This window comes from Antechinus flavipes, chromosome 2 (assembly GCF_016432865.1).
Source record: "Antechinus flavipes isolate AdamAnt ecotype Samford, QLD, Australia chromosome 2, AdamAnt_v2, whole genome shotgun sequence".
NCBI classification, from domain to species: Eukaryota; Metazoa; Chordata; class Mammalia; order Dasyuromorphia; family Dasyuridae; genus Antechinus; species Antechinus flavipes.
In genome coordinates this window covers 292,446,537-292,471,670 of record NC_067399.1, presented here as the reverse complement: position 1 = coordinate 292,471,670, position 25,134 = coordinate 292,446,537, and the positions used below count along the sequence as shown (strand labels likewise).

At 35.8% G+C, this 25,134-nt stretch overlaps 1 protein-coding gene across 1 annotated transcript in view; it reads left to right on the top strand.

Moving 5' to 3' along the window:
* The window catches only part of LOC127546649 (cation channel sperm-associated auxiliary subunit beta-like), an 81,410-nt gene extending 58,950 nt beyond the window's left edge, over positions 1 to 22,460 (top strand). Inside the window, exon 5 of the mRNA XM_051973661.1 lies at positions 22,423 to 22,460. Within this exon, the coding sequence (XP_051829621.1) occupies positions 22,423 to 22,460 (38 nt within the window). The remainder of the gene's footprint in view (positions 1 to 22,422) is intronic.
* Positions 22,461 to 25,134: the final 2,674 nt, after the last annotated feature.

Genomic DNA, 25,134 nt, shown 5'->3' with positions numbered 1-25,134 from the left:
ATGAATTATTTCTAATAGCTTTTTAGTAGAATCTCTGGGGTTCTCTAGGTATACCATCATATCATCTGCAAAGAGTGATAGTTTGGTTTCCTCATTGCCTACTCTAATTCCTTTAATCTCTTTCTCGACTCTTATTGCAGAGGCTAGTGTTTCTAATACAATATTGAATAATAATGGTGATAGTGGGCAACCTTGCTTCACTCCAGATCTTACTGGGAAAGGTTCCAGTTTTTCCCCATTGCATATGATGCTTACTGATGGTTTTAAATATATGCTCCTGACTATTTTAAGGAAAAGTCCATTTATTCCTATGCTCTCAAGTGTTTTTATTAGGAATGGATGTTGGATTTTATCAAATGCTTTTTCTGCATCTATTGAGATGATCATATGGTTTTTGTTTGTTTGGTTATTGATATAGTCAATTATGCTAATAGTTTTCCTAATATTGAACCAGCCCTGCATTCCTGGAATAAATCCTACTTGGTCATAGTGTATTATCCTGGGGATGATTTTCCTTAATCTTTTTGCTAATATTTTATTTAAGATTTTAGCATCAATATTCATTAGGGAGATTGGTCTTTAATTTTCTTTCTCTGTTTTCAGCCTACCTGGTTTAGGTATCAGTACCATGTCTGTGTCATAAAAGGAATTTGGTAGGACTCCTTCAATCCCTATTTTTCAAATAGTTTATTTAGCATTGGAGTTAATTGTTCTTTAAATGTTTGATAGAATTCACATGTAAATCCATCTGGTCCTGGGGATTTTTTCTTAGGGAGTTGATTGATAGTTTGTTCTATTTCTTTTTCTGAGATGGGACTATTTAGGATATTTACTTCTTCCTCTGTTAGTTTGGGCAAGCTATATTTTTGGAGGTATTCTATTTCATTTATGTTGTCGAATTTATTGGCATAAAGTTGGGCAAAGTAACTCCTAATTATTGCTCTAATTTCCTCTTCGTTAGTGGCAAGTTCTCCCTTTTCATTTTTAAGACTAACAATTTGATCTTCCTCTTTCCTTTTTAAAATCAGATTTACTAAGGGTTTGTCTATTTTGTTGTTTTTTCATAGAACCAACTCTTAGTTTTATTAATTAATTCAATAGTTTTTTTACTTTCAATTTTATTGATCTCTCTTTTTATTTTTAGAATTTCAATTTAGTGTTTGACTGGGGGTTTTTAATTTGTTCCTTTTCTAGCATTTTTAGTTGCAAGCCCAATTCATTGACCTTCTCTTTCTCTATTTTATACAAATAGGCCTCTAGAGATATGAGATTTCCCCTTATTACCGCTTTGGCTGCATCCCATACATTTTGGTATGATGTCTCATTATTATCGTTTTCTTGGGTGAAGTTATTAATTATGTTTGTGATTTGCTGTTTCACCCAATCATTCTTTAGTATGAGATTATTTAGTTTCCAATTATTTTTTGGTCTACTTTCCCCTGGCATTTTGTTGAATGTAATTTTCATTGCATCGTGGTCTGAAAAGGATGCATTTACTATTTCTGCCTTACTGCATTTGAGTTTGAGGTTTTTATGTCCTAATATATGGTCAATTTTTGTATAGGTTCCATGAACTGCTGAAAAGAAAGTGTATTCCTTTCTGTCTCCATTACATTTTCTCCAGAGATCTATCATATCTAATTCTTCTAGATTCTATTTACCTCTTTGACTTCTTTCTTATTTATTTTGTGGTTTGATTTATCTAATTCTGAGAGTGCAAGGTTGAGATCTCCCACTATTTTAGTTTTGCTGTCTGTTTCTTCTTGCAGCTCTCTTAATTTCTCTTTTAAGAATTTAGATGCTACATCACTTGGTGCATATATGTTTAATACTGATATTGCTTCATTATCCATGCTACCCTTTAGCAAGATATAGTGCCCTTCCTTATCTCTTTTAATTAGATCAATTTTTGCTTTAGCTTGATCTGAGATCAGGATGGTTACCCCTGCTTTTTTGACTTCACCTGAAGCATAGTAGATTTTGATCCAACCTTTTATCTTTAACCTGCATGTATCTCCCTGCTTCAGGTGTGTTTCCTGTAAACAACATATTGTAGGATTCTGGCTTTTAATCCATTCTGCTAATCGCTTCCTCTTTATGGGGGAGTTTACCCTGTTCACATTTATGGTTAAAATGACCAATTCTGTATTACTTGCCATCTTGTTAACCCCTGTTTATGCTTTTCTCCCTTCTTTCCCCCTTACCCCCCTTCCCAGTATTAAGCTTGTGAGTACCACTTGCTTCTCACAGCCTTCCCTTTTTAGTATCCTTCCCCCCTCCTTAGAGTTCCTCCCCTTATTTTACCCCTTTCCCTCACAGTTTCCGTATTCCCTTCCAATTAGCTTATTCCTTCCCTTTTCACTTTTCCCTTCTCACTTTTCAATGAGGTGGGAGAAGTTTCACCATAAATTGAATATGTCTAAAATTTTTCTCTTAAAGCTAATTCTGAAGGCAGTAAGATACCCACTATATTCATCCCCCTCCATTCTTTCTCTCAGATATAATAGGTTTCCTTTGCCTCTTCATGAGATGTAGTACCCCCACTTTACCCTTTTTCTGGTACAATGTCCTTTCCACATCTAGTTTCTAGAACAAGGTATACATGTATTCTTTATACATCTTTATAGCAGAAATATAGTTCCCAAGATTAATCTTTACCTTTTTAGATTTCTCTTGAGTTCTATATTTGTAGATCAAACTTTTTGTTAAGTTCTGGCTTTTTCATCAAAAATAGGTGAAATTCGCTTACTTCGTTGAATGTCCAACTTCTTCCCTGGAAAAAGATGCTCATTCTCACTGGGTAAGTTATTTTTGGTTGCATACCAAGTTCCTTAGCCTTTCGGAATATCATATTCCAGGCCCTTCGATCCTTTAATGTGGATGCTTCCAGATCCTGGGTGATCCTTATTGTGGCTCCTCGATACTTGAATTGGATTTTTCTAGCCACTTGCAATATTTTTTCCTTCATCTGAGGGTTCTGGCATTTGGCCACTATATTTCTTGGTGTTTTGACTTTAGGATCCCTTTCAGTAGGTGATCGATGAATTCTTTCAATGTCTATTTTACCCTCTGTTTCTATGACTTCTGGGCGGTTCTCTTTGATAATTTCCTGGAAAATAGTGTCCAGGCTATTTTTTTCATCATGCTTTTCTGGGAGTCCAATGATTCTCAGATTGTCTCTCCTAGATCTGTTTTCCAGGTCTGTTGTTTTCCCCAGAAGGTATTTCACATTCTTTTCCATTGTTTGATTTTTTTGGATTTGCTTGACTGATTCTTCTTGTCTCCTCGGGTCATTCAATTTCATTTGTTCGATTCTGATTTTCAATGAAGTATTTTCTTCACTCACGTTTTAAAAATCTTTTTCTAACTGTCCAAGTGAGTTCTTTTGTTCTATGGAATTTTTTTCCATTTTGCCAATTTTATTTTTTAGAGAGCTATTTTCTGTTTCCAGTTCACTAATCCTATTTTTCAAGGATTTTATTTCTTTATCCACTCTGTCTTTAACTGAGTGGGATGACTTCTCCAGACTTTTTTGCCAAACCTCCCTCTCCTTTTCACATTTTTCTTCTAGCTCCCTTGTGAGAGCCTTTTTAATTTCTTCTATGAGGTTCATCTGTGCTGAGGAGCAGATGCTCTCCTCCTTTGAGTATTCACCTGGGGACAGTCTGTTTTTAGTCTCCCCGGGATTTAGAGTCTGCTCTCTATCTGTATAGAAGCTGTCAAGGATTAACGTCCTCTTCAATTTTTTGCTCATTTTGTCAAAGAATCAAAGACTAACTAGCAAAGAAAAAAAACAACAAACCCCTGAATGGAGTCTGCTTTCTTTGGGGGAGGGGCTGGGTGGTGTTATCGAGCTTCCTCTACAGACTTCGGGGGGCAGCAGTGAGGCACTAGCAGGATTGTGCTGTGCTTGTGCTCTGAGATCCCAGAGCGTGCTGAGTCACTGTGTGTGTGTTGGGAGGTGGGGGGGAGCGGTGGCCAGGTCCCGAGAGACTCCAGCTGTTTGGGGTTGTATTCTTCACCCTCTCCCCTCCCCCCCCCCCCCCCAGTGTTTTAAGCTTCTCTGCTGGGCTGCTGGCTCGCTGCCAGAGCAAAGTATCCAGTCCTGTAGCGAAGCTCTCCCCGCAGAGACGGCTGCGATCACTCCCCACCCTCTCTCCAGTCTGCTCCCGTGCTCTCGCTGCTGCTGCCCTCAGCCTGTGCCCGATCTAAAACCGTCCCCATCCTCAAGCAAAAACAGACCTTTCCTGGCGAATTTCAAGGATGGCTTCTCTTGGTAACTATTTGTGGGGTTTTTTTCAGTCAAGCATTAATTCAGAGGCTTGTAATGAAATGGATTCTGAGAGAAAACGCAGAGTTACACAGCTATGTGCCTCCTCTCTGCCATCTTGGCTGGAAGTCCTCTAAAGGCCTAGTTTCTAAAATATATAGAGAATTTACTCAAATTTATAAAAATTCAAGCCATTCTACAATTGATAAATGGTCAAAGAATATGAACAATTTTCAGATGAAGAAATTGATACCATTTCTAATCATGAAAAGATGTTTTAAATCACTGTTGATCAGAGAAATGCAAATTAAGACAACTTTGAGACACCACTGCACAGCTCTCAGATTGGCTATGATTAGAGGAAAAGATAATGAAGAATGTTAGAGGGATTGTGGGAAAACTGGGATACTGATGCATTGTTGGTGGAATTGTGAATGAATCCAACCATTCTGGAGAGCAATCTGGAGCTATGCCTAGGGAGTTATCAAACTGTGCATACCCTTTGATCCAGCAATCTTTCCACTGGGCTTATATCCCAAAGAGATCTCATAGGAGGGAAGGGGACCCACATGTGCAAAAATGTTTGTGGCAGCCCTGTTTGAAGTAGCAATAAATTGGAAACTGAGTGGATGCCCATCAGTTGGAGAATGACTGAATGAGTTATGGTATATGGATGTTATGGAACATTTTTGTTCTATAAGAAACAATAAGCAGGAAGATTTCAGGAAGCCCTGGAGGGACTTGCATGAACTGATGCTAAGTGAAGTGAGCAAAACCAGGAGATCATTGTACACAACAATAAGATTATAGGATGAGCAGTTCTGATGGAAATGGCTCTCTTCAACAATGAGATGATTCAGACTAGTTTCAATGGTCTTATGATAAAAAAGAGCCATCTACACTTAGAGAGAGGACTGTGGGAATTGAGTGTGGTTCACCACATAGCATTTTCATTCTTTGTTGTTGGTTGCTTGCATTTTATTTTTTTCTCATTTTTTCTCAAGTTAGATTTGATTTTTCTTGGATTTAACATATTTCCACCATATTTAACATATATTGGACTATTTGCCATTTAGGCAAGGGGGTGAAGAAAAGGGGGTGGAATTGGAACATGATTTTGCAAGGGTTAATGATGAAGAATTATCCATGCATATGTTTTGAAAAATAAAAAGCTTTAACAAACAAAAAAAGGAATATATTATTGCATCATGGAATAACTTAGATCTAATCTTAGAATCTTTGATTTAGGCTACAAATAAAAAATTCTTTTGTCAGTTGTATTAATCCATTTTCCTGCTAAAAATACATTAATTTCTCTTAAATAAAATGTCTCAAGATTTTTCTTTTTTCTTTTTTGCAGAATCCAGAAATAAAACCCCTGTATTTAGAAATATTGACATTATGAAGACTGTGGTGATTCCTGGTTATAGCAGCCTCCTAATTGTTGATATTTTAAATAGTTCTATGGCTTTAGCTCTTGCTACCATGCCTGATAATGTGTTTTTACTTAAGAAGATTCCAAGTACTCAGTGGTTCTTATATAAATTTGGGGTTTCAAATGATTCTGGATGGTTCATTACTACATCCTCCTGTAAACATGGACTCGTACTTGATAATGTTAACACAGGAAGAAACATAATTAAATATCTTGATCTGGGGGCTACCTTTGGATTTAAAATTAAGGTTTTGTCATCTGTATCACACAGTGAGTTGCATTTTTTTTCTTAAATTCTGTAAATTATGCTCACAATTTTAGGATTCCCATCCTTGTCTTGATTATTATATGTTTCTACTGACATTTGGAATATTTATTTATTCTTTTGCAGAACATTTTAGAGGTTCCTCTTAAGATTTTTTTTATTCTCCTGACAATTTTCTTTTGCTTTCATATCAAATCTTTTATATTTTCAAACCTCAACTTTTAAAATACATCAAATTCAGTACTGAGTTAATCAAAACTTTATGCTCAGTTTTGAATTGAAAATACATACATGTATAGCTAATTTACTTAAATTTCAAATATTTTGTGATCATTCTTTAAATACCATTATATACATATGTCTATGTACAAATCATATGTATATGTTATAAATATATTGGTCTAAACTTTATATATATCATATATATTTATATATCTGTAAGTATACATACATAGGAATATGCACATGTATACACATATGTGTATGCATGCCATATGTTGTTGTATTATATAGAGAAATTATATTGTCTCTATATTCACATAGGGCCAAAAAATCATGCATGTATATGTATATATATGCAAACACAATATATGTATGTATAAATATATATGTCAACAAATGTGGCTTGTATATATTTATATGTATATATTTAACTAGTATATATGTGTGTGTACACACAATATAGATATATATTGTATGCACATAGATACATTTATGTGACAAAGTGTGTGTGTGTGTGTGTGTGTGGTTAGAGAGACAGAGAGAGAGATAGAGAGAGAGAACATAAACATACATATATTATAATTACTCCCTGTTCCAGTGATTCCCTTCCTTCTTAATAAAGAAGTATAGTTTTATAAAATAAATACATCAATCATATCTGTATCTATAGACTGTCACTTCTCTGCTTTGATAGGGATGTGCTTCATTGTTAATTGTTTGAAGTCACAACTATTCACAGCATTTAATAGAGTTTTGATTTATTTCAATGTTCCCCCTCTACCCCTTTTTACATTATTGTACCATTATGTAAATTGCCATACTGGTAGCACTTTTTGAAAATATTCCTGAGTTTCTCTGAACTTTTCATATTCATTTAAAAAAAATAGCACAGTAATATTTTTCCATTCTTATATCAAAGTTTTTTAAAAACTATTTTTCCATTGATATATATCTACTTTTTCCCCCTCTTTACCTTCTCTAGAAGTGTTTCTATAAATATTTTGATATACATGGGGACATTCATTCTGCATTTCTAGTAGCCATATACTTACTAATATTATCTCTAGGGAAATAAGCTTTACATTTTAGTGACTTTTTGAGTTTTAATTATCAATAATTTTCCAGAAAGTTTAGACCAGTTTACAACTTCACCAAAAGGGAATCAAGGTGCCTATTTTCCCAAACTCCATCACAGTGTATTATCATCTTTTATCATCTTTGCCAATCTAATGGGGTGAAGTGGAACTTGAGAGTTGTTTTAATTTTTATTTCTCTTATATTCGTATTTTAGAGCATTCTTTCAAATGATCATTTATAGCTTGCATTTCCATATAGAAAAGTGCATATTTATATCCTTTCATAATTTATTCAGGATAGAATAATTCTTATTTTTCTTGCTTGTTCTTCATTTTTGAAGAGAGCCAATTGTTATGAGTTCAAATGTTGGAGTTCTTCTCAAGGCAAAGCCGGTTTAGAGGCTTGGAGCCCTCCGGATGTCTCCAAATCCAAAGGTTCTGTCCTTCAGCCTCTGCCTCTGCTTTCTTCTGCCTCCAACCAAGACAGAGATGGAAGGTCTCTCTTATCTCCTTCTGGGGAGCCCAGCCACCAACTTGCCGTGGAGAGAGGGCTTCTGGCGTAGCTCCACTGAAATCCGTCAAAGTGTTCTCTGCACCAGAGTCGTTCCTCTCGAGTCCAGCGCGATCAGCCAGCCAAGAGGAAAAAATGTATTCTGCCATAGATCCCTCATCGCTGGCCTTTTATCTGCCTCTTCTGAGAGAATGGGATTATGGGTTTTCTCCCATAGTGCTCTCTGGCCCAATGAGCTTTAAGGGAGGTGTGGACTCCCTTGAAGTTAGAAAGTGTACTTTGTGAAGCTAGCATACTTGTGGACTCCAAGTAAAGGTGTGAACACAAGCCTTGTATTGATTAGTTCTACTTAGTACCTTGTTTCAGGTTCTGGCCAAAACATCTTCTTGTAAGATTAGATCAACTCTAATTAGTTAGCAGTTAGTAAGGATTCCAACAGCCAATGACATCACAAGAATGATATTTTTACTTGTGCATAATCAGATTTAAGTGAGACAGAGATGCACATTTAGCTCTCTGACTTTATGCAAGTCATTTTAACTTTTCTTTATCTCAATTTTCCCTTTGTAAAATAAGGATAATAATAACAATTACTTATGAGGGTTGTGGTGAGGATCAAATGAGATATTTATTTAAGCATTTAGCATAATGCCTGGTACATAATAATAATTATTATTAACTTGTGAATGTACACAAGATGTGAACTAGAAAGGGAAAAACATACATATTTGTATCAATTCTCTGTTCCATTTGAATTTTGGTTTTATTTTGGAGAAATTTCTATGAAGACATTTTCCCCCTCATTTCATAGTTGCATTGCTTTTGTAAGTGCAGAAGATTTAAAATATATATATATATATATATAACTAAAGATTTTGTATCTTTTATGATCTTTTCATTCCCTTTAGTTAAAAAATTTTTCCTGCCATAGTATAAGATGCGTTCTTTTAGTTTCCTTTTATTTTAGATGATTTTACTTTTTGTATCTAAGCCATATTTCCACTTGTAGCTTTTTATGACTTATGAAATAACATATGATTAAAACTTAATTTGCAGGACTGATTTCAGATTTCTAATTGTTCTTGCCAAATTGGATATCTTTGTTCAAATAAGATAATAGTTGTAAAGCATTTAACACAGCAATTGGCACATAATAAATGTTTTATAAATGCTATAGTAGTAGCAGCGGCAATTAAGTTTATTGAAAACCATATTATGTTTCATTGTTTCTAAGTCTTGCTTTCAATATGTAGCGATAAGCATTTCTGCCTTTTTAAGTAAAACAAAATAGTTTTCATTTTTTTGTGTCTTTGGTTTGTTTTCTTATTTTGGGGGGGTCTCAACCTGGGATTTCATTGGCAAAAGTTTTTCCTGCAAGAATTTTCACTAACAATGTGGGTCAACAAATAATTTGTAATTTCTCTTTGAGAGTCACCTGAGCCATTGAGAGGCTTAGTGACTTTTGCAGTGTTACTCAGCCAAACATATGTCATAAGCAGGACTTGGACAGGTTTTTGTGGCTTTGAAGCTGGTTCTTGATTCATTGTGCAAACAGATTCTTTTTGAGAATTACTGCTATGAAACCTTGTGTGGTACTGTGGAAACCGCACTCTCAAACCATCTTTGCCTGGAACTGTGGACACTTCTGCCCCAATCCATTGGCTATTCTTTTTATCTTGGTATTCAATGAAGAGAGTAAGACTGAATCAGGAAGAATTAAGTCAAGGATAGTAACTGATGAATCCAAGGCTAAGAATCTAGTTCTGGATTTGGGTCATTCCTACTCTAGTGAGTATATATTATTGGATAAGTTACACCAGAGAAACAATGAAGGGAATAGCAGAATAGTTAGATATCACTAGGAGAATGGCCGGGAAAAGATTATTGGCAGGAAGAGGAGGAAGGTGTTATAATTCGAAGTAGTTTCACTTCTAGTACAGCCCTATGAGAAGAATTAGCAGTGAATTCACGGATTATTTATTTATCCTGTGTAAGGAGATCTGTGCAGCAGTCAATAAGACTTTATGAGGTGGAATATAAAAAATTAGTCAGATTAAACGGGTTAGAAAAGAATGTGGAAACCAAATCATTAAAAAAGGAAAAAAAAAAGAAAATTATGAGAAATGGATGGACATTTTGTTTCCACAGTTTAAATTGGAGAAATGAAACTTAAATTAGAAAACTGAAACCCACAAGGACATCAAGGAATAATCAAATGTGGAGTTTATCTTCTCCCAAAAAAATGGAAGCTTCTTGGGATCAGGGACTTACTTTTATGATCAGGGATGGTGTCTGGAGATTTGAAAACAATTTTTTATTCTTCACCCTTAGTCCTCCTGTTATATTCCCTTTTCTAGAGTGTAAGCTCCTTGAGAGCTATGTAATGTAATGGCTATGTAATGAGGGTTGGAGGGAAATTCAGATCATGTAACTTCTGTAACATCCAATTAATGGGGAATCAGAAGAAGAATCCTATTTCAGAATAGGAAATAAAATGCTGCCTGTGGAATTTCAAAGATATGTCTACTCATCTAGGCACCTATTCTTGCAAGAATGTAAAATAAATCTTTCATGCATTAAAAAAAAAAAGAATTACTGCTATAAAATATAGTTTGAGATAAAGTAATACTAACCTCTGTTCCTACCTACTTGTTCACTATTACTTTTTAAAATTCTTCTATTTGTTTCTTCAAAAAAGGTATCTGACTGTGCAGTGGATAAAACAACAAGGCCTGAGTTCAAATCTGACCTCAATTATTTGCTGACTGTTTAATCTCGGGGAAAGTCACTTAAAGTCCACTAATCTCAGTTTTCGCAATCATAAAATGGGACAATAGCAATACCTACCTCCCAGGGTTATTATTAGAATTAAATGAGATAATTAATTTAATAGCATTCAGTATAGTGTCCAGCACATAGTGACTTTTAGTTCTCCTCTTTCTCTTCTTCACTCTCTTCTCTCTGTCTCTCAACAATAATATTATTTTGTCTAGCTCTACAATGTCACCCTCATATTTTTTTTGGTGGGGCACCAAATGTCTAGTCTAATTTAAATGAAATTATTGTTTTATTATAATAATACAGTTCAACAATAAACAATGCATATATTTCAATTATGCCCCTTTAAGTGCTTCTGGTTATGTTTATAAAATTCCTGAGTAAGGCCAGGATGCCTTGTCTCTAATTATTTTGAATATTTTTGTAACTCTTACTGATAGTAATAAAGCAAGAGAGATATTAGAGGCATAAACACAAAGAAGTGTATTTGCAAATACAGGATGATTTACTTAGAAATCCCTAGATAATAAGAAAGAGATGAATTGTGATAATTTTTAACTTTGTTAAACTAGTGGGAAACAAAATAAGTTTACAAAATTATTGACATTTCCAAATAGGAATAACAAAATTCAAAAGTAAATAACAGAAAGGAAATCTTATTCAAAATACTTCCCAAATGAAAAAGAAAAGATATTGAAATCAATCTGTCAAGGTACATTCAAGATATTTCAATATAATTATAAAAATCTTAAAAGAGCCATAAACAATTGTGATTTTATGGGGAATTTTATGTAATTATTTTTTCTTCAAAAATTTTATTTCTTCAGTCTCTCTATTTGAGATCAGTGGTGAAGATCTTCACATTGTTTTTTTCTTCTGAATTGATCTTGATGGCATAATTTTTGAAGACATGACTACCTTAGAATAGGGCCAACCATAGAATTGAAAGGACTATTGGCAGCCATTCAGGTCTCTCAATTTTAACACTGTAGTAACAGACCTTATAAACCAAGTTAATGGTAGTTTGTGAGTTTGAACTTTTCCATGAGTTCAGGAGGGGATATACATCAACCTGAATTTTTTTTTATGAATTAGTTTATATTTTTAATTTTATCAAAGACTTGAGTAATTCAATTCAACAATTTCTGATGTCTTTATCTTCTCTGATACCCTGTTCTATCTTTTTTTTTTTTTTGCTGCAGCAATTGGGGTTAAGTGACTTGCCCAGGGTCACACAGCTAGGAAGTGTTAAGTGGCCCAGGTCACATTTGAACTCAAGTCCTTATGACTTCAGGGCTGGTGCTCTATTGACACTGCAGTACGTTGCTGCCACTGTTCTACTTTTTTCTAAGTCTAAAAGTTTCATTTTCCCCATCGTATCTTCTTTTTTTCAATTATTTCCTTTTAAGAACTAGAATTTCCCTGCATCCTAAGTCTTGTATCTTACTGCAGTTTTCAGTGGCTCTGTCAAATGGATCTAATTACCAATACTTCTTAGGATTAATTTAGAACATGGGGACTATGAACCAAAACAATGGGGATCAAGTTGTGCTCAATAATCAACACAAAAATACAGAAGTTTTACAGAAGAAAGGAATCTGAGACATTTCATTAAAAAGCAAATTAACAAGCCCACAAAAATATCTAGTAGTGAATAGAATATTTGACTTATAAACACCCTTAAGCCAAGAAAAAAACAAAAAAAAGATAAATGTTTTCCAGCAGATAAGTAATCAAAGGCTATGGATAAACAGTTCTAAAAAGAACAATTTCAAACTTTTAATATCAAATGAAAGAATTTTCCAAATCACTAATAATAAGAGAAATATAAATCTTATAAATAACTCTGAAACTTCACCTTACAGCCTTTAAATTAACAATAATAGTCAGTGTTGGAGGAATTATAGTAAAATAGGCACCCTAAATGCATTGTTGGGGAAGCTGTGGAAAGCAACTTGAGATTATGCAATAAGACGACTGAAATTGACATTTGAGATTCCATTACTAAATATATACCATAAAGAAGTCATTGATTAAACAAAGTTTCTATATACACTAAACTGTCACAGTACTTTTCTCAGATAGCAGAGGACTAGAAACAACATAGATGCCCATACCCTAAAAAATGGCTAAATAAACTGTTGTTTATATATGCAATTTTACTGTCGTATTTGAAACTACAAATATGATTAATACAGGGAAGCTCAGGAAAACTTCACATAAACTGATGGCACATAGAAATAAACATTACACATAGTGACACCACAATATAAATGGAAAGCACAACCACAAAATGTTAGAGTTCAAATGTTGGAGTTTGTTCTTCTCAAAGCACAGCCGGTTTAGAGGCTTGGAGCCCTTCGGATGTCTCCAAATCCAAAGGTTCTGTCCTTCAGCCTCTGCCTCTGCTTTCTTCTGCCTCCAACCAAGACAGAGATGGAAGGTCTCTCTTATCTCCTTCTGGGGAGCCCAGTCACCAACTTGCCGTGGAGAGAGGGCTTCTGGCGTAGCTCCACTGAAATCCGTCAAAGTGTTCTCTGCCCCAGAGTCGTTCCTCTCGAGTCCAGCGCGATCAGCCAGCCAAGAGGAAAAAATGTATTCTGCCATAGATCCCTCATCGCTGGCCTTTTATCTGCCTCTTCTGAGAGAATGGGATTATGGGTTTTCTCCCATAGTGCTCTCTGGCCCAATGAACTTTAAGGGAGGTGTGAACTCCCTGAAAGTAGAAAGTCTACTTTGTGAAGCTAGCATACTTGTGGACTCCAGTGAGTAAAGGTGTGAACACAAGCCTTGTCTTAATTAGTTCTACTTAGTACCTTGTTTCAGGTTCTGGCCAAAACAACTTCTTGTAAGATTAGATCAACTCTAATTACTTAGCAGTTAGTAAGGATTCCAACAACAAAACAATTGAAAATTAATTTTTTTGGCAAGGCAATTGGGATTGCCCAGGTCACACAGCTAGGAAAGATTAAATATCTGAGGCCGGATTGGAATTCAGATGGTACTGATTTCTGGGCAAGTGCTCTACCCAGTGTTGAACTAGCTGTCATTTTATTATTTTTAAAATTCTTTTGGGGGAAAATTAATGTTGCTGACTGATAAAGAACAAACTTGAATCCATATAAGATATGAAAAGATATCACTCTCCTACTGTTTTGCAGAGGTGGAATTTTCATGCTTCTGTTATCAGATTTTTTTCCCCTAATATATTGTTTTTTGATGATTTCTCCCATTTTTCTTTTTCCTTAAAAAAAACCTACTTGGTTAAAATGATATGGATATCTGTGAAATAGTGAAAGGGAAGGATGTGAGGAAAATTAAGTAGAAGTAAAAACAAAATATACCAATGAGAAATTCTTTTAAAATATTAAATGATAAAAACATAATTAAATCAATTATTATATGTTTATAAGATACTACTTTTAAGAAATTGAAGTAAGCATAAAAAATTAATAGATTAAAAAAGAAAATTAGCTAATGATATAAAGCAATTTAAATAAATCAGTAGTTATTTTACGAACTGTGACCTCGTTTAACTGAATAAATGTCACTAGGTGGAATAGGCAATCATGTCAATGGTAAGACAGGAGGTAATATATCATAGGGGATCAGGACATCCTGGGTTACCAACTCAATAGGTGAATCATGAAGGAGTTATCATTTCTTTGGAAATTGATCTGGGGGAAATTGGATAAATTAAGTGGAGGAAAAGGAACTGCGATGGGAAGGGGAGAAAGGAAGTATATCAAAGATCAAAGAAAGTATATGTTTGGGATAAGCAGGGTTATTATAATGATAGATTTCCATATTAGAACAGTACCTTCTCAGTGAAATGGTTACACCTCTTAAGAGTATATTCCATCCAGTACAGGGATATTAGAAGCCCCAGTGAGCTTAAAGAACCTAAGAGTAGCAGTGAAACCAAGGATACGATCAATCTGGCCTTAGATTACCTATAATCCAATAGCTATCACAATTGTCCAAGTTTGATATAAGGACACTGGGATAATGGCTATATTAGAAAATAATATAAAAGATTTTGCAAAAGTTGAGTTGGGAAGACAATATCTGAATTGTATATATGATGGGAGAGGGAGTGAGTAAAAGATGGGATGTGATCCTGGGTGAATGAGATGATAATGCAATAGGGAATGTTTTGGGGAAAGATGAGAGGTCTAATATTGATATGTTTGATTAATAAATCAAATACATGATATCATTCCTAGGTGTTAGACAATTAAAACTCAAAATCAAGAGAAAGATAAGGGTTAGATCAATAGACCTAAGAATCATGTACATGAAAAAAAAAAAATTGAATACGTAGAATCAATAAGAGCACAACTAAGATAGTATAGAGGATCTAAGACAAAGACTTCAGGAACACCCATAACTAGTGAATAAGACTTAGATAAAGATCCAGAAAAAAGAATGAGAAGAAACAGACAGATACATATAATAATAAAGAGATTACAGTATCAGAAAAATGGAGAGAGAAGATTGTTTCCAAGTGAAGAAGGTGATTGATATTATCTATTGACACTTGTCAATTTAGAGATACCTAGAAAGATGAGAAGTGAGACTAAGTTGTTAAATTTGGTGCTTAAAATATTGGTAATTTTAGAGAGAATGCTTTTATTTGAATGATGAAGTTAGACCAGATTACAGAAAGTTTTGAAGAGAATGAGAGGAAGCACTAATTCTAAATAATTTTCTCAGGGAGTTCAACTTTTGAAAGAAGAGATGTAGGATGATAGCTAACAGGGATGTACTGGATAAATGAGAGCTTTTTGGAGAATGGGAAGACATGGGCATATTTGTAAGCAGCAGGGAAGTATACAAGAGACAGGAAGAGATTGAAGTGTAGTGAGTCTGTGGAGATAGAGCAATCTGCTGAAGAACATAGAACAGAATGGAATCAAGAATGCATGTAAATGTTTTAGTCACTTTATATAAAATGGTAATGGAGTCAATAGTGAGGAAAAGTATCTGTGTGATATGAATTGAGGTAGAAGGGATAAGATCAAGCTTTCAGCTGATCATATTATCTTTAGGAAGAAATGAGTCAAAGTTCTACTTGTGAGAATGGAGAGTATGGGATGCATTGAGAGGCTTGAGGAGGACATAGTGAATTAGAAAGGTCTAAAAGATAGGTTTTGTTTCAGGGAAGATCTAGTTGAGATTATGTCACACAAATTTTTAGTGCATCAGTGAGTGACAAAAATGGAAAGAATGAAGAAGGAAAAGTTTTAAGAGAAAAGCAAGCTTATTAATTGTTGGATTTTAAATGGGATATTAGTGGATAGTTAAGTTAGCTGATAAAGATAGAAATAAGGGGATTTAAACAGTGAGGTGTAGGCAACAAATTTGGTGGGATTAGAATAGTGAGGAACATTTGATGAAATGGGAGTATAACTTCTGAAAATAAATTCAGACACATCACTGACAGGAAGGAAGTCCATTGAAAGATAGAGGTGGGTGGGCTGTTCATGTTTCTCCCTCAGTGTTACCTTCTTAGTGGCAAGACGTAATGTTAATTCCTGTGAAGTTTAGTTAGCCCATTTCTCATCAGGCAGAAGCAGAAGATATATCTTGAATGAGTTCAGACAGGAGGCCAGGATCTTGTTCAAGTTGGATCAGGTTTAAGAAGGCTTATGGAACACTAGAGAAAAAAGACTTGAGGCCAAAGACAGAAGTAAGAGACTCAAAGCCATTATCTGGGCTGAAGAAAGGTACTATAGGAAGTGTTTTAATTTGATTAACTACATCATGTTTCTTTATGCTCTAATCCATCCTCAACAAGATACTAGTGCTTGCTTTCAGGGAACTCAGTCTAATGTAGAAGACAATATTTAAACAAATTTATAGAAAGAAGATGTTATACATACATGTATTTATAATAAATTTGAGCTACTCTTTGAAGGAAAGCATTAGTATTAAAATAGGAAATCAGGAAAAAATTCTTGTGAAAAGTGAAATTTTAGGTGGGACATGAAGGTACCTAGAAAAAATATGAGATTAAGGTGAGGAGAGAGAGAATTTTAGGTTTAGGGAGCAGCAATTTTGGGAGTTGGGAGACATTTTTATAAACATGATATATTTTATTTTATTCAGTTAAGAATATTATTCTGAGCTGGGGTCAGGGGTCTTCACTAGACTGACAAAGGGATCCATCACACAAAAAGTTATGAATCCTTTCTAAAGACTACCATCCCTAATGGGTGTTGATAACAAAAATTTTAAGTAAATGTTAGAAAAAGCTCTTATAGCGATATATCAAATAAGTTATATACCAATCTGGCTAGATCTTAAACAAGGATGCATGATTGGTTCAATATTAATATAATTGTAAGCATAATTTACCTTTCTAATAACAACAATAAAACAATATGATTATAATGATAAATGCAGAAGGAAAGAAGATATGGAAAAATGGAGCTTTTCTATTATCTGTCTAAAAACAAAAATCAGCATTATATATAATAGATATTAGTTGGAGATCCTTTCATTACATTAGTATTATATATAGTGCTAAATATGCTGCTATGGCAATAGGACAAGAAAAGTAAATTGGGGAAATAAACATAAGCAAAGAGAAAATAAAATGATCATTTCCTGCCAATGATTGTATTTATTTAGAGGTCAAAAATTTAATTAAGTGATGGACAGAAGAAGCTACACCCAAAGAAAGACCACTGGGAAATGAATGTAAACTATTTGCATTTTTGTTTTTCTTCCCAGGTTATTTTTACTTTCTGAATCCAACTTTCCCTGTGCAACAAGAGAACTGTTTAGTTCTGCACACATATATTGTATCTAGGATATGCTGCGACATATTTAACATATATAGGATTGCTTGCCATCTAGGGGAAGGGGTGGAGGGAGAGAGGGGGAAAAATCGGAATAGAAGTGATGCAAGGGATAATGTTGTAAAAAATTACCCTGGCATGGGTTCTGTCAATAAAAAGTTATTATAAAATTTTAAAAAAAAAGAATTTAAAAAATGTAAGAAATAATTGAAATAACAAGAAAAATTATAGGGCATATAAATATGCACAAATAATTTGCATTTTTGTATATTACTAATAAAACTTAGCAGGAATATATAGGAAGATAAATTCCATTTATCATAACTACAGAATTCATATAATATTTAGGAGTCTACCTGCAAAAACACAAACAGGAGCTATATTAATACAACTATAAAAAAACTTAATATGGAAATATTAATTGCTCATGGATGGACCAAGCCAGTACTATAAGGAATAACAATACTATGTACATTAATTCACTTATTTAGTATCCCAGTATTTAAATGATTAGAGAAGTACTTTATACCATCAGAAAAATATTGACAAAATTCATCTGATGAAACAAACAAAAAAAAATCTCAAAGGGAGGAAGGGAAGGAGTAGGAAATAATTAAACTTCATAGGACCAGGTAGAAAACTATGTTATCAAAATGTTTTGGTATTGTTTGAGAAATAGTATATTAGTGTAATGCAACTTATAGAAACAAATGCAACTAGTAACCTGGTGTGTGATAAAACCAAAGGATACAGTAATTAGGATAAGAACTCACTATATAAAAATACTTCTGGGAAAATTGATATGTATATCATGATCATTTAAGTTGGTGAAGGATGATAGCCTTCAGTGTTTCTTCCATGGTCCCTCTTGTGGGCAGAAAAGGCCTTCACTACTATTGTTATAGCAATGTCTCTCTTTATGTCCCAAATCTGTCATGGCTCTGGGTATGGTTTATTACTAAGGTGAGAGAGTTCTGATTGTAGACAATTGAAAAACATGGAGCATTTGTTAAAACTTCACTAAATACCCTTTTAAATGTCCTGCTGCTCTCTATAATCTGATACCACTATCTCCTAAGTACTGTGGTACATACAAAACATAGTATCCCCATTTCTATTTAATGATTTATTTTTTCAAATGGTAGCTTCTCTTTACATTTTTTTCCCTTTCAAATTCCCAGTTTTCTTTTGGCTTGCCTTCTGAACCAGGTTCCAGATGTCCATGTCATTTCAAAGCAAACAACGTCTTTTTCTCTCCTCCTTTTGGCAAACCTGTATGTAATTAAATAAAATCATAGTATTGCTCAGGCCATGAGAATCAAGATAGAAAAGAATCTAGAAGGTTTCTAACTAAACCATTTTGAAGAACTTGTAGCTACCAAATTCTTAAAAGTGATGCTTTCTAGGAGGTAAAAATGCATTCTATTTTAGGTGTTCACACCCAGTCCTAGTCCAGCAATGTTTCAGATGCTAGCTACTTGGTAATCTTGACATTGTAAGTCATGGGAACATTGAATTTATGGATTTCTTTCTCTTAGGAAAGATTTGCTATAAGTTGTACTACTGGCCACTCATAATCATCTTTAAGGTTGATCTGGATTTATGACAGAAATGTCATAAGAAGATCCTTTCAGAAGTTTTAACAGTCTTGAAAATTCTCTCTAGATTTTCTCCTTTTGAAAGGTGGGAGGAGTTGGATGGAAATAGAAGATCTAAAAAAAGCAGTAATTAAAAACCATTTAGCTACAATAAAAATCAGAAAGTAGCCTTTAAAAAAAAAAAAAGAAAACTGGTATACACAGTCTGACAGAAACTGGGTATAAACCAGGAGTTTACAAAATATACCAAAATAAGCTCTAAATAGATTCAGGATTTAAACATACAGCATATTATCATTTTGAGGCTTAAGGAAGAAATTAGGTTTAAAAGATATTGATAAGGAAATAGTCCATGATTAAACAAAGAGTAGGGAGGATGGCAAAAGATAAAATGGATGATGACATAAACATAAGAAGTTAAAACTAGAAGGGAAATATTTAAGTGGGGAAAAACAAAAAAAAAATTAACAGCAAGTTTGTAAGGATCACATTTTCAAATCTAAACTCATTTGACTTAACTGAAAATCATGTTCACTTCTACTATTAATTTCTTCCCTGTTTGCCTATTTTCTTGTTCTCAGTGTCCTTGAATTTTCTTTCTCCTGAGTTCTCTGATAATTTCAATCTTTTTCTCTTATGTTTTCCTGTTTTCAGTTTCTGATATTTTATCTTTTTAAATGGAGTTTAACCTAGTGGCTGGACTTTAAAACTTTATCAGTCTCTTCATATACTGAATAATTAATATTTTATTGAACTCGAGTTTTGTTCCAAATGACTTCTGGATGCTAGTTACTTTTGTTTCAAGTCTGGTAGATTCAAGTACAATATATTGATCCAGTTTACTTCTCACTGAGTATGGTTATAGAATATTACAGTACATAAGGCTGTGCTACTTTTTAGACAAAACCTCTATTCTTTGGGTTTCCATGGGATAGATGGAAGTGGGGTTGAGGAAGAAGGTGGTGTGTATACAGGGCTGCAAGATCATGGATGATTTGAAATTATCTTTTGGTGTAATTCTTATTTTTGAGAGGATTGAAAGATTATTTTGGAAAGAAAAATGTTTAATCCTCTCTCTTTTAGTCATACTACTTGATTTTTGTTCTCCTTACTTGGAAAGTTCATCTGCTTTATCTCTCTGCCTCTTAGAATGTCTAATTTTAAGTGTCAGTACAAGTGTTTTGTCCTTTCCCAGTTCCTATAGATACTGGTCACTCCCTTTAGTTTTTCTTCCATCTGCTCTGTATGTATCTTGTATGCATCAACATTTACATATGTTGTCTCTCTTATTAAAATGTAAGTATCCTCAGGGTAAGGATGGGATTTGCTTTCCTTTATATCCCTAGAATTTGTGCTTGTTGATAGATGGATAATTCCTTGGGATCCAAGTTGTTTCCATTATATATGTCATGTCTTCAGTTTAAAATTGCTTTCTTAATAAAGTGATATTTCTGAGGCTAAGAAAGAATAGAAAATAGGATTGGGAATAACTTAAAAAAGAAACAACATAAAAGAAAATGGAATTCAAATGCAATAAAACACAAGTTTTATTGCCAAGAGGAACAAAAAGAAGAGAGGGAACAAGTAATTAAATAGCCATGAATTAGAAAATAGTATTCAGAATAGATTTGAATGGAAGAAAATCCATTAAAAGCAAAACAAAAAGAAACTTCTTAGGTCTATTTCAAAAGAATTTTTTTGGAAGAATTCGGAGAAGAAAGATGGTAATAGTTTGAATCACATCCTCAACTAGATTCAGAAATAAAAGTATAAGAAGAGAAATAGGAGGAAGAGCATTTCAGGAATGGAGATCAGTCAGAGAAAATGCCAAGAGCCAAGAGAGAGGGTATCTTGGAATAGCCAGGAGGCCAGTGTCACTGAGAATATGTTAGGAAGAAAGGTATAAAAGACTTTGAATGACAAACAGAACATTTTGCTCCTGAAGGTAATAGAAAGCCATTGCAATTTTTTGAGTAAGAGGGTGACATGATCAGACCTGTATTTTTGTTCTGTAGCCACTTTAGTGACTGATTAGAGACGGGATTAGAATGGAGGAGAAATTTGAGGCTGGTAGATCCATCTGCAGACAATTGCAATAATCCAGGAATGAGCTTGATGAGAGCCTGCTCTAGAGAGAGTCAGAAGAAAGAATAGGGGATTATTTGAGAGATGTTACAAAAGTGAAATAGCCTTGGCAATACTGTGGATATGGGAGGTAATAAGGAAGAATTGAGGATGACTTATAGATTATGAGCCTGAGAATCTGGGAAGATGGTATTGCCTTATATAGTAACAGAGAAGATAAGAAATAGGAAGGATTTAAAGGAAAAGAAAAATGAGTTCTGTTTTTAAATATATTAAGTTTAAGATGTCTACCAAACAACCATTTAAAAAAGTCTGAGAAACATTTAGAAATGTGAGAAAAGTTCTGTGGGAGTGAGTGGGAGAAGATAAGTAGATTTGAGAATCATTAAAATAGAAATGATAATTAAATCCCTCGGAGCTTATAAGTGAAGCAATATAAATGGATATTTAGGTCCCAGAAAGACATCTGTGAATAAAGGGCATTATTTGGAGTAAGATTTAGCAAAGGAGACAGTGAAGAAGGGATCATATAAAAAGGTGGAAAACCAGATGAGCGTGATATTGTGAAAATTTAGAAAGAATGTATCAAACAGAAGAGTGAACAACAATTCAAAGATTGCTGAAAGATCAAGAAGCATGAGGATATAAAAAGACCATTATATTTCTTAATAAAGAGATCCTTTATTACCTCTGAAGAGAGCAGTTTTGGTGGAATGATAAAATTGGAAGCAAGATTGTAAAGGGTTGAGAAGAGAATGAAAGTTTGTGCAGAAGTACTTCAGTTTTATCTTTTATCATTTCCACTACTTGTTTGACCCGTCCAGCGGGCCATCAAAGTGCGGGTCCCAAGACTGGAATTTGTCTGTAAGGCTATGCCTGAAACGTAATGGGGTTAGAAATGAGGAGGGAGACCAGTTGGGGTGAAACAAAGTCTCAGTTTAATGAGTGAAGAGAGTCCAGTTATATACATTTCTGAATGGGGGGTTGTAAGGTAAGGGGTGTTACACCAAATGTGTAGCAGACATCCTGGAGCCTGGCAGCTATCTCGCACCTGGGCTGATAGGGCCAATTTCCTGGGACTCACATTATCTTGTCTCAGGAATTTGGGATGAATAGTTTATTTATGACAAGGTTATAGCTTCAGTGTTTGTGTGGGAACTTCCTTAGCTCTTTGATTCCCAGGGCATGCAGCTCTTTGATTCCAAGGACATGGTCTCTGGCATGTCCCCCTTTAATTTTTTATTTGTGCACGGGTGGGAGGCCTGTCTTAGGCTATGTGACCGGCATCCATATTCAGTACCCAAGTAATCTAACCTGAAAAGGCCAGAAAAGGGCAGGACCCCTGTCTTAGGCTATGTGGGTGGCCCCCGTCCCAGCACCCCAGAATCAAGCCTCCGGGGTGTGCATCTGGTAAACGGACCCACAATAATCCCGTCATTGGGTGTACCTGCAGCCAGAGGGTATGATGATCCTGAAATATGGGGCCACAATAATCCCGTCATTGGCTCACCCACAGCTGGCACAAGGGGACTTCAGCCGAGCCCACCATCTGCGATACCAGGGGTCATTTACGACCATGGTAGAAAATTGTAAGGCTGCACCAGGCTCGTTGATGGTGAGGTTTTCATGGGAATCTGCCTTAGGAAGGTTTTGATAGTAGATATGAACTTTCTTCTGAACAGCTGTGTCCACCTGAGACTTAACAAATGCGGTTAGTCGAGAAAAGGCCCAGGGGCCGAAAGATATTAAAAGAAGGATACCAATGAGGGGTCCCAAGAGGCTTGTGAGCAGGGTAGTGAGCCAAGAGGAAGAGGAGAACCAATTTCCATACCAAGACTCCTGTTGTTCTCGCTCTTTCTTACGTTTTTCTAGACTGTCTTTCACTTTCTGAATGCTATTTTCCACTAGACCAAGTTTGTTTACAAAGAAACAGCATTCCTCTTTTAATGCAGCACAAAGACCTCCTTGGTGTAAAAATAACAGGTCTAATCCCCTTCTGTTTTGTAGAACCACTTCTGCTAAGGAGGCAACTGAGTCTTTGAGATGTTCTAGACCTGCCTGAAGCTCTTGGAGATCCCTATCTATAGCAGCACTAAGTTGAGAATATTGCTGATTAGAGGTGACTAGGGAGGCTATCCTGGTACCGGCCCCTGCCAACCCAATTACAACAGCAAGTGAAATGGCGGTCAGGGGTTCCCTTTTGGACCTGGCATGGGGGAGGGTGCCCGTGTTCCAAAAAGACAGAAGGTCCTCAGGTGGACGAATGGTAATGTGAGGGAAGAGCGTGATGAGAACACAAAAGTCATGGGAGGAGATAAACGTTTGAGAGGGGACAAAGGTGGTGAGCCCAGAGGAACAAGCGAAGTAAGACCCATTTGGGGCCGCCACATATATGTAAGAAAAGTCAATTTCTATTATTGTATTACAAACAGGCTCAAGGGCGAGAGGGAGGGGTTGATGCGGAGCTGTTATACAAAGCCCAAGGCCAGTAATCTTACTCAGGGTGAGTCCTTTGGTTGAGCCTGTATTCCATCGGAAATGGGAGGGGTCGTCTGTAAATATCAGGTCTCCTTGGCAGGCTATGCCTTCATAGAAGGGTGGCATGGCCGAGTAACAAATCCAGCATTCCTTATCTTGGGTGTAATTAAGATTGTGGAGAGTATGCGCTGAGGCGTGCACAAGAGATAGTAACAACTGGGAAGAGGACAGAGGGACTGGTAGGTAAGGTAGGTCTAGGAATAATAGAAAAGGGAGGTAATGCAGAGGATACAGGGATCATAGAACGGGGAGTTCTGAGGAGGGGAGGGTAAGTTTTTTTGAGCACAGTTTTGAGGCTTATGAGAGGAGGGTAGGTTCCTTTTGTGAGCACAGGTTGGAAGCTTATGAGAGGAGGGTAAACTTCTTTTTTGGGCACAGTTTTGGGGCCTATGAAGGGGGGGTAGATTTCTTTTTTGAGCACGGGGTTGTGGCTTATAGTTGTTGTTGGGTATTGGCTAGGAACTTCCTTCCTAAGTTTTATAGTGAAGGATAGGCCATCATCATTACGTTCTTTATACAGTCTTAGGCCCCATGAGACACCCTGAGTCCATTCTTTATGTCTTTTGCCTGAGTCAGTGAATTGGATACGCAGGGGATGACACCATCCTGCACACTCTGGCAAATTTGTCCATCCTGCGCTTCCTGGACTGTGGTGTGTATAGTTAGCTTTTACAGTAATAAAATCCCATGAGGAAGAGGGAGCCCAATGAGTATCTCCTGTTGTTTCACATCCCCAATTATGGCAGTAATAATCAGCTAAGCCACCGCATTTCGTATTCCAAGAACGGTCCCTATGGAAACCGGGGCAGACATAGAAGGTGATTGTTCTTAACATGCTTCTCCTGCTATGCGCACCACAGCCTCCCCATGGGTCAAGGCCGAGTCTCCCGGGAGGGGAGGGATAGGAGGGGGCCTTATGTTGGTCATAATATCCTTCTAAATCCCAGTTGGCAGGAGCCCCCAGGGCTAATTTACAAAGGTCTGGATATAATGTGGGCCACCAGGCCTCGTGTGTGAGTTTAGACGTGCTCCAGATAATATCACCTGCGCCATTACTGACTGTCCAGGTGTAGTTCATGATGGTGTACTGTGCCTCGATGATATGAACGATGTCCCGGGTCAGAAGGGAGATTAGCAGGGCGTAAACCGGAGCCATCTGAAAGAGAGCAGAGGAGAAATATAACCTCAGGGGGGGTCCCTGGGTGAGTTAAAGAGTTTTATTAAGCGTTCTGGGAGCCATCTAGCATTTTGAGCTTGGGAATCATAAATACAGGCGTGTCCTTTCCCCCATATGAGGACAGGGTCTGGACCATGCCATTGGTTGGTTATTGGGTCTCTCCACTTTGCTTGCGCATAGTTGTTCGCTGTGGAGGGGTGCCAAAGGCGATCTGCCGCAGACTTTCCATCTGCATCAAGAGTTAAGTAGTTCAGCACAAAAAGTGCATGGTGTAACAAGGTTTTAGAATTGCCAGCGCGAGGATATAGAATTTCAGCGCCTGATTGTAATTTTGAAATCATTCTTTTCAGAGTTTGATGGGCCCTTTCGACGA